This window comes from Zingiber officinale, chromosome 9B (genome assembly GCF_018446385.1).
Source record: "Zingiber officinale cultivar Zhangliang chromosome 9B, Zo_v1.1, whole genome shotgun sequence".
NCBI lineage: Eukaryota > Viridiplantae > Streptophyta > Magnoliopsida > Zingiberales > Zingiberaceae > Zingiber > Zingiber officinale.
In genome coordinates, this window is record NC_056003.1 from 106,053,474 (window position 1) to 106,071,071 (window position 17,598).

The window sequence follows — 17,598 nt, forward strand, 5'->3', positions numbered from 1 at the left end:
GATTGGTTTGTCCAATCTCGCAAGAGGGATTTAGTTTGTGAACCATGAAGAGCTTTCCGAATCTGTGATCGTTCTTCCATCAGCAAGTCTTACCAGCGCCAATTGCAGATCTGCAGGAGATCGCTGTAAGTGTTTACAGTTTTCGTGTTTGCTATTTTCCATGCTTAGAACTGTCATCAATAGCATCTTCAAGTTTGAGTTATCGTTGAGCATCAATAATCTCATATTGTGATTCATGATAAAATTCTTGATCAATGATGCATTATTTGCTACTTTTGCTATCCACTTGTACTCATCAAAGGCTTCTTTGTTTTATAGAGAGTCAGTCGGTGCACAAATATTCTTCAAAGCAAGATTCAATGTGTGCACAATACAAGGAGTCCAAAATATGTGTGGGTACTTTGTCTCAACGAGTAACCCAACAACTTTGCAAATAGGAGTATTATCGGTGACCACTTGGACAACATTATGATGCCCCACTTCATTTATAGTATTAATGAGCAACTTAGAGATGAAAGCTTTATCCTTGTACTCACCTTCATAATTTATCGCCTTCAAAAACATAGGACCACTTTCACACACGACCATGATATTAATTAACGGTCTTCTTTGCCATCTGACCACCCATCACTACAAATACTAACTTTCTTTTATTCCAAGCAACTTTTGTTGGCTCCAAAAGCTTTCTAATATGAGTTTTTTCTTTTTAAAGAAGTAAAATTCTCAATAAATTGTATCCAGGTGGAAGATAACCCATAATTGTTCGTTGAGTAGCCAAACTAAAAGCACGAACATAATGAGGATTCCTAGTAATATTGAAAGATAATCACCTCGTGTAAAACAACCTCGCAATTTCAGAGTGGATCTCATCTCTGGCATTCAAGTTAAAAGCTTTTTCAAGACGGCCAAGTGGTCATTCCTCTTCTTTTTTGGATCATCATTTTTCAAAATACCACTAAAACAAAATGAGGATTTTGAAGCCATATTTGATGATCCAGATGACGAAGGCAACAGAACTTCTTTATGTTTACATTCTTCTTTCTCAATTCTGCATCATCAATAAACTGTTACATACGCTTCATTTGATCCATTGTAACAGTCATACAATCAGCAATCTAGCACCTTTTTATTTTAACAGGTGTGCTTTCATTCTTGAATATGATCTTTTGCACACTTTACTACATATATTGCATGAACAAGCGACATTTCCCCCTCCAACTACCTTTTCTACCTTAGTTACAAATTTTCACAAAGGAGAATAATCATCAACATCCTCTTATGCACTCTCATTTTGAAAACTTTCCATAGCAAATAGGCTGAAAATAACAATTAAGAAGCAGTGAAGGGGGGCCTATTGTTAAACTTACCAGAAACTTATCAAAAGCAAAAACAAATTTGTGATCTCAAAAGAAAAACAAAAAAGTAAACTTACTGGAAAGAGGGAAGTGACCGGAGGAGGGTGATGGTGGGTTGCTAAGTAGTGGCAGGCTAGCGGTGACAGAGATAGGCAGAGAGCCTAGGTGAGAGGTGACAAGCCCAGGCGACAGCGGCAAGCAGCGTTTAGTCATGTCGCGATGAAGAAAGTTTGCTTAAGGTTTAGGGAGCAGGGAGTAATTTAGGGATTTTTTCATTTTAATAAGTAGTCCTCAGAATTTTATTTTTTTTAATTTTACCCTCAAAATTTTTAATTTTTTTACAATTAAGCCCAAATGTGTCTGGAAATATATTCCATTTGTGTCCTAGCCATATATGACGATCAAACTTTTAAAAAATCAATGACACATTTTTTGCAGTGTCCGACATGCATATTTGTGTGTCGTGTCCATGTCCGTGTCCAACACTTACAGAAAAAATATTTTTTGGAGTATCCATGCTACACTGCATATCCCCTTTTCCAAGCACTTAAAACATTTAATATCTCTATTTCTCAAAGATTGGATGAGTTATTTACCTTTAACCAAAGTAGAATTGGTATCTTTATTCTTAGAAAACTCATTCTTACTCTTAGATGTAACTTTATCCTCTCTTTTGCTCCATCTAGATTTCTAAGTGAATAAACTAGAACTGTGGACATGCTTGTTTAAACTCTTCTTTTTGAGTTGCCTTACAACTTTCTTGGACATATACACCATATCTTCAAGCTCCACATAATATTGCGATTCCGCTACATTTTAAATTTCTGGATTCAAACCATATAAAAATTGTGTCATGGTTGCTTCTCGGTCTTCCTCCACATTTGGCTCGAATTATGACAATCTCTATATCTCTTTGGTATTCCTCCACAGTTTTAGACCCTTAAGTTAGACATTGTAGTCGTTGGTACAAATCTTGATAGTAATGTGATGGAATGAATCTCTTTCTTATAATAGATTCATCTCCTCCTAAGTGTCAGTGGGTCTCTCTCGATTTCTTCTCCTTCTTAGAACAATTTAATCCCACCAAATAATAGTATAATCAATAGACTCCACAACAACTAGTTTTTCCTCCTTCTCTTCAGAGTAGTTGTAACAATCAAACACTAATTACACTTTCTTTTCCTACTCTAAATATGCTTCTGAATCATTTTTTCTCGAAATTAAAGAAATCTTCATCTTGATGTTTCCTAAGTTTCTATCAACATAACATTCATTCTTCCTCTTTGACTACCAATTCTAGCATGACCAGATCTACCATTAGGAGCTCTTTTATTAATGTCCTCAGAAACAACATCTTCATCATCATTGTCGTCACAATTATTTGCCTTGGCTTTTGTGTAGGAACTCCATCGATTCGACTTCTTTGAAATCTAGTAATTGCAGTATCTTGTCTCTTCGGCCTATCTAAGATCTAACTAAATCCGATTTTGATGCACTCCAAGTGTTGTTTTAAGGCATGTTATTTAAGTGATTCTCTAGGTCTTGCTTCCTCTCTACTTCACCATTAAAGTAATTTGTTGTCATTCAATTACTCAACTCACTAAGGTTAGTTCTTTAAAGAATTTAGAATTGAGATAATTCTGCTATCGTACAGCGGAAGGGCATCCAGGTTGTCATCCAGACACCCGCGATTCGAGCCCCCAGCTATGGCGAATTTGCAGAATTTTTTCCTCCAAATGTGGCACACAACTAAAGGATGCTGGGCTCCTGGGCTGCCCGCTGCAAGCGCTTCCCGATTTACCCTGGTGGTCGGTGGGAAACTTCCGTGGGGCCAGGTTAGTCATCCCAGGCTCAACGTTACCCAGCCTGGTTAATCATTTTTTTAAAGAATTTAGAATTGAGATAATTCCCGGTAAACATTTATTGACTAATTTAATATTTTCAAGGGAAAGAATAATGATTAGGATAAAAGATAGGAATTGAAAGAAAAATACAACTTAGGAGAATTGATAAACTTGAATTAAGTGTTGAAAAAAAATTATCAAAATTAAATCAAAACAAAATATAAAAGAATACAGAATTGATAGATAAAGATACTTGAAAGTGTTGAAAGAAAATTTGTCAGAATTTAATTTAAGTAGGTGCCAGAATTGGATCTAGACTAAACTTAAAGGAAATAAAGAATTGAAAGTTAGATACGTGAAATAAATGCTAAATGAAATTTGTCATAATTTAATTTTAGCAAAATGTAAAGGAAAAGCATAATTGAAAGATAAAGACTTGAAATAAGTATTAAAAGAAATTTTACTAGAATTTAATCTAGGCATAATGTACAAAAATATAAAATTGAAAGATAACAAACTGTGGAAGGAAATGCAAGTCTATTTCTACTCTCTATTGTTTCTTCTCTTTCCTTTTTCCCTTTTTTTTCTTTTAAATTTTGACCTCTCCTTTTATTTTTTTCAATTTTTTGTTTTTGCCAAAAAAAACAAAAAAAAACTTTTTTTAATAGCAACAATGCAAATAAGACTTGCTAAGTTGGAATGATCAAAATAGATGAAACTATAGCAAAGATTCAAGCACAAGAAGAAAAAGATAACTAAATTAATTTAGGAAGATCAAAGCTTTAATATCAACTGATGTGAATCCAAAGATAAAGATGTCTCATAAAATCCACAGCAAATTGAAGTATGAGCGAAGGAAAGTCTAAATCGATAAGATAAAAAGAATCTCGACTCAATATTTAAGAAAGCATGAATTTAAGAAATTTGGAGGAAAAATTTCTGCAAATACGTCTAGCTGGAGTTCGAACTGCGGGTAACTAGGTGACAACCTGGATATCCTACCGCAACACCATGGCCTCGAGGACAAATTCTAATTCAATGAAGAATCAATAAGTGGGAGTCTCACCATGCTTTAGATTGAAACAAGTAAAATATACATGTGTAGCTGTCACCTCTTTTATTTATAGTTATAGGGTGATCTAAAAACCTTAAAAAGCCAAAAGGAAGCTCATTTGGTAAAGACATATATAAACTACTTAACTATTTTGAGCTTACGACACCATTACAACCCAAATAAAGATAAAAATTGAGTCTATCTATGAAACATATCCTTATTGCATAAATATGAGACTTAAGTGGCAAATTAAGCTCATCTAAGATTTGAATTAGGTTAACTAAACCGTATTAGTTACTCTTGATCAAAAATTCTTCAATAGTAACTTTAGCTTTTGCATATTTAATTAGGACATTAAGTGTTTCTTGCATCTTTTAAATCTTATCCCTTATCACTTATAATTAAGCCTCCATTGATATATTAACAACATCTAAAGTAGAATTCTCCTTTTCTTCTATAGCCTTAACTTGATATCGATCGATCTTTAACTCCATCACATATCTTTGCTCTTTTCTTATGGCCTATGATGATATCTTAATTGAAAATTAGTCCAATGAATTGAACATTTTGGTTATAAGAACAATCTTGTAAGGTAATACTTTTTTTCATGGAAACACCTTTTACAATAAGAGCTAGAATGTGACGTGAGATTTCAGCATAACAACGTATGATTTCGTTCGGCCGTGCAGCGATAAGAAGGCTTGGGCAACTAAACTGTGGAAGCCTTAATTGATGCCGAAGCACCAGTTTATCCTTTTACACCTTGAAAACCAACGCATTAGGACTAAAGACAGCCTCACATATGGGGACTGCAAGACTTGCCCCCTATGCCAATGTCAAGATGAGACTTTAGACCACCTCTTCTTTGGATGCGTCGTAAGCAAAGAACTAGCGGGCAAGCTAAGGTGATCAGCCGCCAGTGTTTGAGATCACTCATGATATGGGAATCTCGTAGACAGGGGCCTAGCCAGATGGATGAGAGGGTGTGACCGTCTCCTCTCATACTTTATTAAAATATTATTATTATAAATTTGAAAGTCTTCATCGTCATTTTGATAGATTGATTCATCATCTCTCGAACACATTTTTATTAGAAAATATCGCGACTATCACGACTTGGAATATTAAGTGTTGAATCTTAAAAATAAAATATATAATAATAAATAAATGAATTAAATCGTAGGACACGAAGTGAGAGTGTTAAATTAAAATTGAATTAAGTTTGAACTAACTCCAATAGGTAAGTGTAGAGATAAGGATTACGTTGGTTAAAGAAGAATTAATTTGGAGTTGATTTGGTTAAGTTATAGCCGAACTAAATTTAAAATTTAAATGAGTTCAATCGATTTAAAACAAATAGGATATTTTTAAAGTAACTTTTTATTTCATTTTTTTTTCTCACCCTTATGTTACCCCCTTCGTTCATCCTTCTCTTTTATTTTCCTTTTCCTCTTCTTCCCCATTTGCTTCTTCTCAAACCGTAGTAAACTTACCATTTTTTTCCTCTCCTCTTCTCGAACACAAGAGTTCTCTTTTCTTCTCCTTTCTCTTCTCTGGTAAGCAACAAGAGCAGCTCTCATCCCTCGTATCATCTTCCTCTTCTCACATTTTTTAGGATTTTATTGACACAGCAAGAATAGTCATATTTTATTTTACCTTGCTTTCTTTGTGTCAGTGCCAAACTCATCGAAATTAGTCAAGGTTGTTAATAAATAAGGTACAGTTCTCCTTTTTTACTTCTTCCTCCCCATCTTCTCTTCTCTTCTTTATTTTTCTCAAAAGTAATAATACTTCAAGAGGAATAAATTATTCCTTTCTTCTTTTAATATTTTACTAAAGTATAAATTTTATTTTATTTGGTTGTTAATTAGGATTGTTATTTAGATCGCAATGAAAGTTTCATATATAGAAATGCTAAATATTATAAGCAAGATCATAAATGATTTTTTGACTTTGAGTCATAGATAAGCACTTTAGAGATAGACAGATCGTTGTTTTAACAATAATCAAGGGCTATGGAAGGAGTTTTTGAATTTAAGTTCGTTTCAACTCCTTAAATTTGAAATTTAAGCTTTTGAATGGTGAAAATCGATATACACTGATATTTAAAATTTTTAAAAATTACTTCCCCTAGTTAAAAATTCTAGTTATGCCACTGTTTGTGATGGAGGCCTTGTATCAGCACTACTAAGGCAACAGTTTGCACACCAAAGCTCTTTTATTGGGACTGCCCAATATGGTGTATCTACTATGCGGGGTCGGCTCAAGGCATAGGTCATTAAGGCTTATGCCTAGGACCCCTATTATATTGGGGTCCACCAAATTTTACTCGTGTTAGTCAAGATTAATATTTAAAATTATGACTAAATAAATTTTAGTCAAAATTTATTTCATCGATAATTTTAATTTTTTCTAACCAAATTATATCTGATCAATAATTTTTAATTTTTTAGATTTAACAAATAATTTTTAATTTTTTATAGATTAAAGTTAAATTTGATCATCTATTTTACTCGTCTTATATTTAATTGATAATTTTAATTTTTTTAATGTTAAAGTTAGATTTAGTTGGTAATTTTTTTTATTTTTTATTAAAATTTGACTCATAATACTAAATTTTTTATTGATAAAAATTTAGTTTAATAATCAAAATTAAATTTGGTTAATAAATCAAAAATACTTATTGGTTATACAATTGATATTGTTTTATAAAAATACTTTTAAAAGTCAAAAGTATATTTAATATTGTACTATTATTTCTCTCTAATTTTATTTTTCTTTCTTTCTTCTTTTTTTATTATCAATTTATTTTTATTTTTATTATTATTATTATTATTATTATTGTGTCCTTATTCTTGGACGAGTCATTATGCACACTTTTTTTTAATAATTTGTCATTGATATTTACTAGCTAAATTTCTTTGTACTAAATAACTTGAATTGATTATTTATCAAATTTAAAATTGATAAAAAAAAATAGCTTAATTCACAAAGGTCCTATCAATAAGGAATTCTAGGGAAGGATCTATTATACCTAATACCTATATCTACTAGTTGTACATATTATATCTATGTCACATAATAATAATTTTTACCATTAAGTCAAGACTTTCCTTCATCAAAATTAAAATTAATTGATAATTTTTTAAAAAATAATAATTAAAATGTATATTAATAGTATTACAATAATTTATTATTCATTGTCAAATTAGTTAATATAAAATATTTTTTAAATTTTACTAATAAAAAGTGAGGTTTGATAGAAGATAAAGTTCTTGTTGCTTGATTTAGTTGGTCACTCTTTTTAATTGCATAAATAATCAACGGTAATGTATAGACATGTTCTTTTAAATTTTACTAATAAAATTAAATGTTTCTAATAATACTTCTAATATTTGTTTTTTAATATTTATTTTCTAAAAAAATAATTAAGATCTTAATTTTTTTTTTGCCTCAAGAATAATTAAGACGGCCTACTACTATAGCAAATGCACAATCGATATTAATACGAGGGATATGGTCTGAATGCTGAGAGAATGCTTACGAAAATTCAAACTCATATATTCCGATCTGAGGGTGGTAACCATGTTGAACGACTTAATATAATTTACCTTTATATAAAAAAAAACTCAGTTTGCGCACGATCTAATAATAGAAATACATTCTTTAATTAGACTTTAATATCCTGTTTATTTAGAAGGACGGATTCAAAAAATAAGTAAAATTTTTCACAGGAAAAATTTCCTTCCGTTTATTTCACGTAAAAGGATTGATTTTATATTCTTGTTGTTGTTTACTTTATCTAAAATAATGAACGGATATATTTATAAATTCATCAATTGATTCATTTAGGAATAAAATTTAATCCACCCCAAATTTTGAGGACGGAACGCCTCATTCCGTCCTTCCTCGTCGTTGCACTGAGTGACAACTAGATCACCATCCAGATCACCGCACACGGGTTGTCTTCCCTCAACCACTGACCAGATCATCGCACACGGGGCAATCGGCTGCCTGCTTTGGCCACAAAAAAGATGCTGAAAGCTTTTCTCCCGATCGTCCTCCTCCTCCCGCCGCTCTCCTAGCCGATGCAAGGTTGTCACCCAGTCCTTCTGCCGCCCCGAAGTCGATCATGGCTCCTTATGGAGCCACTACCACGACTCGTCCTTCTCCTTGGGCCTGTGACCCGACGATGAGCACTCTTCCTCTGCAACTCCGGCGGTTCACAAGGAGTTGGATTTGTTCCTCAAGTTGGTCCCACCTAAGTTGAGGAGAGATTGTTGGATTCCCAAAGTTGTTTTGGTGTGATCAATTAAGTTAGGTTAGATCCTGTTTTGGTTTAATCTCTGTGTCTAAGTGTGCAAGAACTTAGGAGCACATAAAGTCGAGCAGAAGACGCGGCTAGCGAGAAGGACAGCATGGGAGAGAGCCGACGGCTCGGTGCGTCTGAGGGACGAGGTGCCGCAGAAGAGTACACCGGTGGACGAGAAGAACGTACGCGGCATTCGAGGGACAAGAAACAGGAGCGGAAGCCTGCTCGAGGAGAAGATCGGAAATTGGGTTTGAATGAGTCTTAATTATTTCGGTTGGCTGCAATCACCCAAGCGAACAGAGCAGCAGAAGATTCAAAGGAAAGCTAGAGTAATTTATACGCTACAGGTAGAGGGCACCCTCCATAGAGGGTGCCCTCCATAGAGGGTGCCCTCCATAGAGGGCGCCCTCCATAGCATTGAGGGCGCCCTCCATGCCTATTGAGGGCGCCCTCGACCTAGCCAAAGTGGTCGTTCGCAGCGAATAAAGTTTTATCTGTACTGCCTCGTTGGAGGCGCCCTTCAAACCCTTGGGAGGCGCCCTCAAACTATAGATAGAATTTCCATGAGTTATAAAAAGGCCCCTGGAGCTAAGAAATAATCAATCAACTCAAGCATTCAATTCCTAGCAATAGTCTGAGCGTTCAAAGATTGTAAGAGGTTTCTCCGCCTACACGAAAGAGTTTTTCTAGTACTGTCATTGTCTTGGATTAACAACCACCCCGGTTGCAACCAAGTAAAATTCCGTGTCTCTTCTTTCAGTTTTTGTATTGTTTATTTTTATTATACTGTTGCTTCTAACCCGAGTCCAAAGAACGAGAAAGGTCTTGATTTATTTTTTCAGACTGTTCAACCCATTTTCTAGCCGACCTACCCGGACCTACAAGTAGTATCAGAGCGAAGGACGCTTCAGGAGGACTAACCGCTGAACGAAGCACACAAGATGGTCAGATCAAGCATTCACCCACCAAAGTTTGAAGGGGACTTCGCCAACTAGAAAAAGAAGATAGAAGTATTTTTCAAGACTGATTTTGATTTATTTTTGATAATGGAGGTTGGTTTTTGAGCACCCGAAGGTAAAGATAAATTCCACTGGACAAAGAAGGAATAAGCCGACTTCGTGGCAAACGACAAAACATAATTTCATCTGATAAGCGTCCTACCGCCACAAGAAGTCAATCAGATCGGAGCTTATGAGTCCACCAAAGAGCTCTGGAAAAAATTTCTGGAACTTCACGAAGGGACTTCAGAGGCAAAACTTACGAAACGAGACTTACTTCGCAACCAGATCAACAACCTCCGATTAGAAGGAGACGAGACTGTAGCACATCTTCACTCAAGGATCAAGGAATTAATCAACGGTCTTTCGAATCTTGGAGAAAAGGTAAGCAACTGAGATTCGCTAAGGTACGCACTTAATGCTTTCCCTAGAAATAAAGAATGGGCATCATTAGTGGATGCCTATTATATCTCTAAGGACCTTTAATTTGTTACTTTAGATGAATTATTCTCTACTTTTGAAGTTCATGAAACAAGATGTGCAGATTCAAAGAAGAAGCCAAAATACAATATTGCTCTTAAAGCAAGAATGGACGAACAAGAGTCAGAATCCTCCTTCGATGATGATGAAACAACGCTGATGGTACGTAAATTTAAAAAATTATTTAAATCTAAACAATTTGACCGAGGTAGAAGAAGAAGGAAAATAAAATGCTATCACTACGATGAAGAAGGGCATGTAAAAGATAACTGCCCTAAATTGAAGAAGAATGACAAAGGCAAAGACAAGAAGCCCGTCCAAACAAACAAACACAAGACCCTAAAGACAACGTGGGACGAAACGTCGTCCGAATCAGAGGTCGAAGCTTTCTCTGGACTTGCGTTGATGGCAAGTTACCAAGAAGACGAACACGAAGCAAGCTCGTCCGAAATGAGCATCGAGAGCATCAATGAAGGGGGAGCGTCAATAGAAGAAAGCAGCAGTTCAGGGGGAGCTATGGACAACGAGATCAACAAGGTAAGTAAGGTACGGTCTCTCCCACCTGACAAATTGTTTAAATTTGTGAAGTTATTAACTAAAGAATGTTGCAAGTTAGAAAAAGAAAACATAGATCTGAAAATACAATTGTTCAAAGCATGTCCACTAGATTTATATGATAATATGCAAATAGAAAATGATAAATTAAAAACAGAGCTAGAAAATTTGAAAAATCATGCATGTTCATACACTGAAAATATTAGGAAATATAGAAATCTAAACTACTTCTTAGATTTCATAAAAGTCAAATTAGGAACATTCCAAAAAGTTATGTTCCCCATAAATTTTTAATTAACCCAGTAGGAAGGAACCTATATTGGGTTCCTAAAGAATATTTGAATTAAAATTTCCATTAGGCTTTCAGATAGTAGATTAAATGTTTAAATTCATTAAGCGACTTTGTCTAGAAGTGGATGATGATCCAATAACTAAGAAGGCCTAGTGCCTCACTATAGTTTGAAAGTCAATTTCTGAATTGAATATTTAATTGGCAAACTGATAAGCATAAAATAGTTAATTAAATAAAATATTTTCAATTTTTGTCAATGATTCAACATTGATTAAAATATTTTTTACTTAACTTGTTTACTTCACTTAGAATTTTTTTTTAAAGTTTTTCCTGTTAAAACTATTTTTTTACCCTTAGATTTTATTGAGTACCCCAATTTTTGTGTGATCAAAGGGAGAGAAGGTAATATTAAATCTAGGGGGAGATAGTTCAAAATTTTAAATTTTGAAAATCTTTGCACCTTATTGCATAATTGCAACTTTATTTACTTAATATTGCAATTATATTTCTTTACCTTATGATTGTTTTACCATAACTTAACTTGGGTTGCTCATATCAAAAAAGGGGGAGATTGTTGGATCCCCAAGGTTGTTTTTGGTGTGATCAACTAAGTTAGGTTAATTTCTATTTTGATTTAATCTCTGTATCTAAGTGTGTAGAAATTTAGGAGCACAGGAAGTCAAGCAGAAGATGCGGCTAGCGAGGAGGACGACACGGGAGAGAGCCGACAGACTCGGCACGTCTGAGGGACAAGGTACCGCGGAAGAGTACACCGGTGGACGAGAAGAACATACGCAGCGTTTGAGGGACAGGAAGCCAGAGTAGATATCTGTTTGAGGAGAATGCCGGAAATTGAGTTCAAGTGAGCTCTATTTCGGTTGGCCGCAATCACCCAAGCGAACGGAGCAGCGAAAGATCCAAAAGAAAGCTGGAGCCATTTATACGCTGCAAGTAGAGGGTGCCCTCCCTGATTGAGGGCACCCTATGATAAAGAGGACGCCCTCCATAGCATTGAGAACGCCCTCCATGCCTATTGAGGGTGCCCTCGACCTGGCCAAAGTGGTTGTTCGCAACGGATAAAGTTTTATCCGTACCGCCTCGCTGGAGGTACCCTCCATACCCTTGGGAGGCGCCCTTAAGCTATAGATAGAATTTCTATGAGTTATAAAAAGACCCCTGGAGCTAGGAAATAATCAATCAACTTAAGCATTTAATTCTTAGCAATAGTCTAAGTATTCAAAGATTGTAAGAGGCTTCTCCGCCTACACGAAGGAGTTTTTCTAGTTCTGTCATTGTCTAGGATTAACAATCATCTCGGTTGTAACCAAGTAAAATTCTGAGTCTCTTCTTTCAGTTTTTGTATTGCTTATTTTTATTATACTATTGCTTCTAATCCGAGTCCAAAGAATGAGAAAGGTCTTGATTTATTTTTTCAGGCTATTCAATTCCCCTTCTAACCAGTCTACCCGAACCTACAGAGATGTAGTGCGGCGCCAGGAGATTTGGAAGCTCATTGAGGTGGTTATAGATTTGGGCAAGAAGCCCATCGTGCAGTTCCCGTCAAGGGATTGGATCATGTCCGAACATCTCATTATCGTTGACGTCAAAGACCTTCGCCAAGCAATTTCTAATTTAATTTTTGCTTTTCCTTCTTTCCTCCTTCTTTCCTTGCCAAGAGATTCTTTTCTCTTCCTGCCCATTCTTAATCTTTTCTTTTCTCTCACCGTAGGGATTTTTTTTCCCTGATTGATTTCTATCCTTCCTTAATCAATCCCTTGAGTAAACATAACATAAGGATATATTTAATTGGAAGTTATTTTTGATAATCTTAATTAATTATCATTCTAAGGTTATTAAGGAAATTCCTATTTAATTTAGGTAATCAGTAATAATCTATATTCAGAAAAGGGTCATGATTGAGAAAATCAGATTTTTTTGGATTTCGAAGTTCATAAAATTTTTTAACCAAAAACATCAGTAAAATTTTTTATAATGAAAATTTCATTTGAATTATAAAAAAAATATGTGATATATATATATATATATATATATATATATATAGGAAAGTTAAAAATATACTAAAAAAACGTTAAAATAATGTAAAGTAAAAAAAACAACGTAAAGTTAAAAAAGCCAAAAAAAAAAAATACACTAGAAAAACGTAAACTTCAAACAAATAAACATAAAGTTCAAAAAATAAAAACGTAAAGTAAAAAAAAAAATCCTCCTTAAACGTTTCCCTTGCTTTCGGACTCAATCCGCACCCACCAACACGTGTCCGTAGGGCCCCGACTCACGCCGTTTTCGTTAGCCTCGCACAGGGACGGAACCGCTGGGTGTCTTCGCGGAGCCGTGTCACCGAATGCACGGGCGCCACCGGCACCTTCGGCCGCCATGTCACATTAGTATGAATTGTCTAACTTACCCCCCTCTGGGTTTCTCCGATGAGGGCGTTTTGGGGAGTTCGTGAGACACGTGTCGCTTCCCAGTGCGGGAGGAGCAGTTCGCGCGAGAGGCCCATTTAAGGCGGGCGGGCGGAGCGGAGCGCAGTCCCTCGTACCATCGACTGCAGGCGCGAGATAGAGAGCGGGGATTCGAGGAACCAATCTCGATCCATTTTTCCGTTCTCTTTCGATTCATCGAGCGAGCAGGTCCGGATCATTAGGGATTTATCATCGGATCGAGTTGGAAGAATAATGGCGAAGCAGAGGAGCGGCTGCTCCTTCCTCTACCAACTCCTCTTTGCAGGTGCATTCTTCTTCTTCTTCTTGTTCTTCTTCTTCTTCCATATCCTCATATCTATCTCTTAATCGGGTCAACTGTTGAACCCAGATCATTTCATGATTTTTATTTTTTTTAAAACTTCTTGAATCCAGGGGGTTTATTTTTCTGGAAAAATCTCGAATCTAGGTTATTGCTGGTATTGCTGAAGCAGAGAATTACGATCGCAGCGTATTTTTGTGATTCTGTCCAAAAATGAGCGGAAAAATAGGTTTTGGGGATTTTGAGACTCTTCTTCCGAGTGCATGGAAGGGGTTTCTTTCTAGTTGAGCGAAGAGATTAGATTAATAGGTGAGCAGACAAAAACCACATGGTCTTGGGTGTGCCGACTAACGTAGGCGTGTGTAGACCAGGTTGGCAAGAGTACTTTTAATGAATACCAAATTCTTTTGTGGCCCCTTTGTAAGATCCAAGTATGAGATTTAGTTGGTTGGTTTTAGTGTTAGTTTGATTTTGATTTTGATTATAGTATATCTGCAGCTTTTTGTTTAATGATCCCATGCTTACTGTGGTAGTTGAACATGTATCAACTTTCCAATTGAGGTTAGCATTTTAAATTTGTGGAAGGAGCAGGACGTGTGCTTATATTTAAATTCTACTTCTGTACTCTTGGGCACCGCCCCATTCACATGGCCATGTGGCGGATTCCATGTCACCAATGAACAAGATGAATGATGCTTTCAAAATTTAACTGAAATACTAAATGATTATTGAGAATGGTTTGCTGGAAGAGAGATTAAACAAACCCTATCCGACTTGCACATTGCATGCATAGTAAGTGATTACATTGTAGACAATCTTTGTTTGGAGCTAGAGCATCGTTTTCCAGTTGGTCGTTAAGGGAGAATCTCTTTTCAAGGGTGTAAAGTTATGGCTCTTCACATGGTGGCAAATATCCCTTTTTCTCTTCATTGGAGGCCGAAAGCAAGAAATTCTGGTATCACATTGTTGATTGGCAGAGGAGAGATATTGCAATAGTCCCATGGTTGACCATGCACACCATAGAAGCTCTTTGTCGTTGGAGTAAACGACATCCCATTGACGAAGCTTAAAAAAACTTTTTTTATTATTATTATTTTGGTAAATATTTCTGAATGTAGTCATATCTGTTTCTTTAGTATTTTTTGCCCTTAGCTCTTGTAAACAGAGCTTTTTCATCATACTGGTGAATGCATAACACAGCTAGATGGAAGCATAATGTTTGCCTTTTCCTAATAGCTCAAGTTTTCAAATGTTAGTAGCCCTGTCAAGGTTCGGAATGCAACTGAATATTCATCATTTTTTGTCGAGTTTTCTTATGATTTGTAATTCCGTCTTGATTTCTTTATATCCCATTGTTAGACTGGGGGGCATGAGCCATTCCTTTCAGCTGGAAGTTTTCCTTATTCTCAATACAGCAATTGGCATCGTTTCAGAATCTCCTTTCTTGGTTGTCCCTTTCATTATTTTTTCCCCCATGAAAAGAAATCAGAAAGATTGATAATTTGCTTTGTTCTCTCTTTATGAACTGTGATATGGAATGACATTCATCTTTACAGGTCAAGTTATCCAAATTCTTGGCATCACAGTAGGTATCAATTACGGGCAGATTGCCAACAATCTTCCCTCTCCAAATCGAGTTGCAAGCCTACTGCATTCCCTCAGTGTCAACAGAGTAAAGCTTTATGATGCTGATCAGAATGTTCTTAGCGCATTCATCAATACTGACATCGAGTTTGTAATAGGAATTGGCAACGAGAATGTATCAACAATGACTGATCCCGCAAAAGCACTTGGATGGCTCCAACAGCATGTCCTGCCTTACCTTCCCTATACTAAGATCACCTGTATAACTGTCGGAAATGAAATCTTCAAAGGCAATGACACTGTTCTCATGGCAAATCTTCTGCCAGCCATGCAATCAGTCTATCAAGGCCTGGTTTCCCTTGGATTGGATAAACAAGTGAATGTTACAAGTTCTCATTCCCTCGATATGTTAGGGAACTCCTACCCTCCTTCAGCAGGCTCATTCCGGCAAGACCTAGCAGTGTATATCCAGCCGATCCTTAACTTCCATTCAATGACGAAATCACCCTTCCTCATCAATGCTTATCCTTATTTTGCATACAAAGCAAACCCTGGAACTGTCTCCCTAGACTATGCCCTCTTCGAGCCCAATGAGGGAGTTACTGATCCAGTCACAAATCTGAACTACGACAACATGCTATATGCGCAGATTGATGCGGTTTATTCTGCTGTCAGAGCATTAGGACACTCTGATATAGAAGTCAGGATTTCCGAGACTGGGTGGCCATCTAGAGGGGACTCTGATGAGGTAGGTGCAACACCAGAAAATGCTGCAAAGTACAACGGTAATCTGCTGCAGAGGACAGCGATGAAACAAGGAACTCCGATGAATCCTACTGTTCCTGTAGATATATATGTCTTTGCATTGTTTAATGAAGACTTAAAGCCCGGACCAACTTCAGAAAGAAATTACGGACTATTTTATCCTGATGGAACTCCTGTTTATAACATTGGTTTGAATGGATATCTTCCACCCATGTTGTCTTCAAGCTTCAAGGTAAATAATCTTTCCTTTTTGCTTAAATATTGAAATGTACTAAACTTTCATATAAAAGTCATCAAGCCAATTATTTTCATTCTTCATAAGAATGATAAGATTATGATAATAGTAGCTAAACAGTTGATATATTGTTACTTCATCTGTATCCATATCTCGCCTTGCAGATGATGCCTGCTTTGAGCATTTTTGGAATTGCCACTGCAATTTCGATCCTAACCTGACAGTATTCTCTACCGACATCAACCGAAGTGGATCGACAGGTATGTAGCTGAGTTGGTACCGATGTGACGTAACAGGATAGAACCACCAATGCACTTCTCGCTGTTCGTCGGTGGATTTTGTTTCGACTCAACTCATTTAACCAAGTATCTTCCATGGCATTGTTCAGCACGATTGCGATTAAACTTGCAGTCACTGGGAGATTGGGATGCACCTTGTTAGCATTTGAGATAAGTGGGAGTTCTCATGGTGCCTAAATGGCATGTGGAGAACGTTGCCCTGTGTGCTCCATAGCACCAAAAGATATTCTAATAATCCCAGAAAGCCTGTTGCCTTCATTAATTTCCCCCTTTTTATCAATTTATTCTTCTCCTGATATAATTCAGAATAAGAATGGGTTTTCTAATGATCCTGGAACAATCAGATAGTGCATTGTGAATTTTAATTTAACCCAAATATGCAATATATCTAGCATCTGGCTGCAGCACTCCTTGTTCGTGTTTTTTTTTTTTTATACCAATCCGATTAATTTTAAGATAGATAGTCTAGCTCCATATTTCACATATCAAATAAATTCAGAAAACACGGTTGGCTCGTAATGTGGCGCTTCACGATCATCATAGTTGTACCCTGCGTCAGAATTAAACTTTGGTGGTTTAGGAAATGCATACTATTGGGGCCAGATATTCAAAGCAACGAATTCAACCTGCTGCCTACTGGGCGGACAAATCATTTTTTTTTCCGGTTTTTATCGAACCAAGTAAAGGTTTCGAAATTACTAAATCCCATAACATAGTTTATAAATGATCAAATACATACCCATTTCTATTTTTACCTTTTTATTTGATAATACTTTTACAATATATAAAAAAGTAAACGAACATATAAAAATTGGTTTCATATCATTCTAAGATCTCTAAATTTATCCAATTTCGACTAAAATCATTGATAAACCTAGAGACATCAGAATGATATTAATCAGTTCCTATGTTCATCTATTTTTAAGTGTAAAAATTCTATCAAATATTAGTTTGATCAAATATATTAAGAGCAACTATTTTTTAAATACAGTTTCCGAAAACTAAACTGTGTTCAAAAAATCACCGCTCTCAATATATTGACTCAAATTGATATTTAAGAGC

General features: G+C 35.8%; 1 protein-coding gene across 1 annotated transcript; it reads left to right on the plus strand.

Annotated features, from left to right (window-relative positions):
• The first annotated feature begins 13,454 nt into the window (after positions 1-13,454).
• On the plus strand, positions 13,455-16,930 carry LOC122025559 (glucan endo-1,3-beta-glucosidase 14-like). Its single transcript, XM_042584384.1, has 3 exons — positions 13,455-13,638; positions 15,210-16,234; positions 16,402-16,930. Exons 1-3 carry the CDS (start codon positions 13,587-13,589, stop codon positions 16,456-16,458), a joined length of 1,134 nt encoding a protein of 377 aa, XP_042440318.1. The 5' UTR covers positions 13,455-13,586; the 3' UTR covers positions 16,459-16,930.
• Positions 16,931-17,598: the final 668 nt, after the last annotated feature.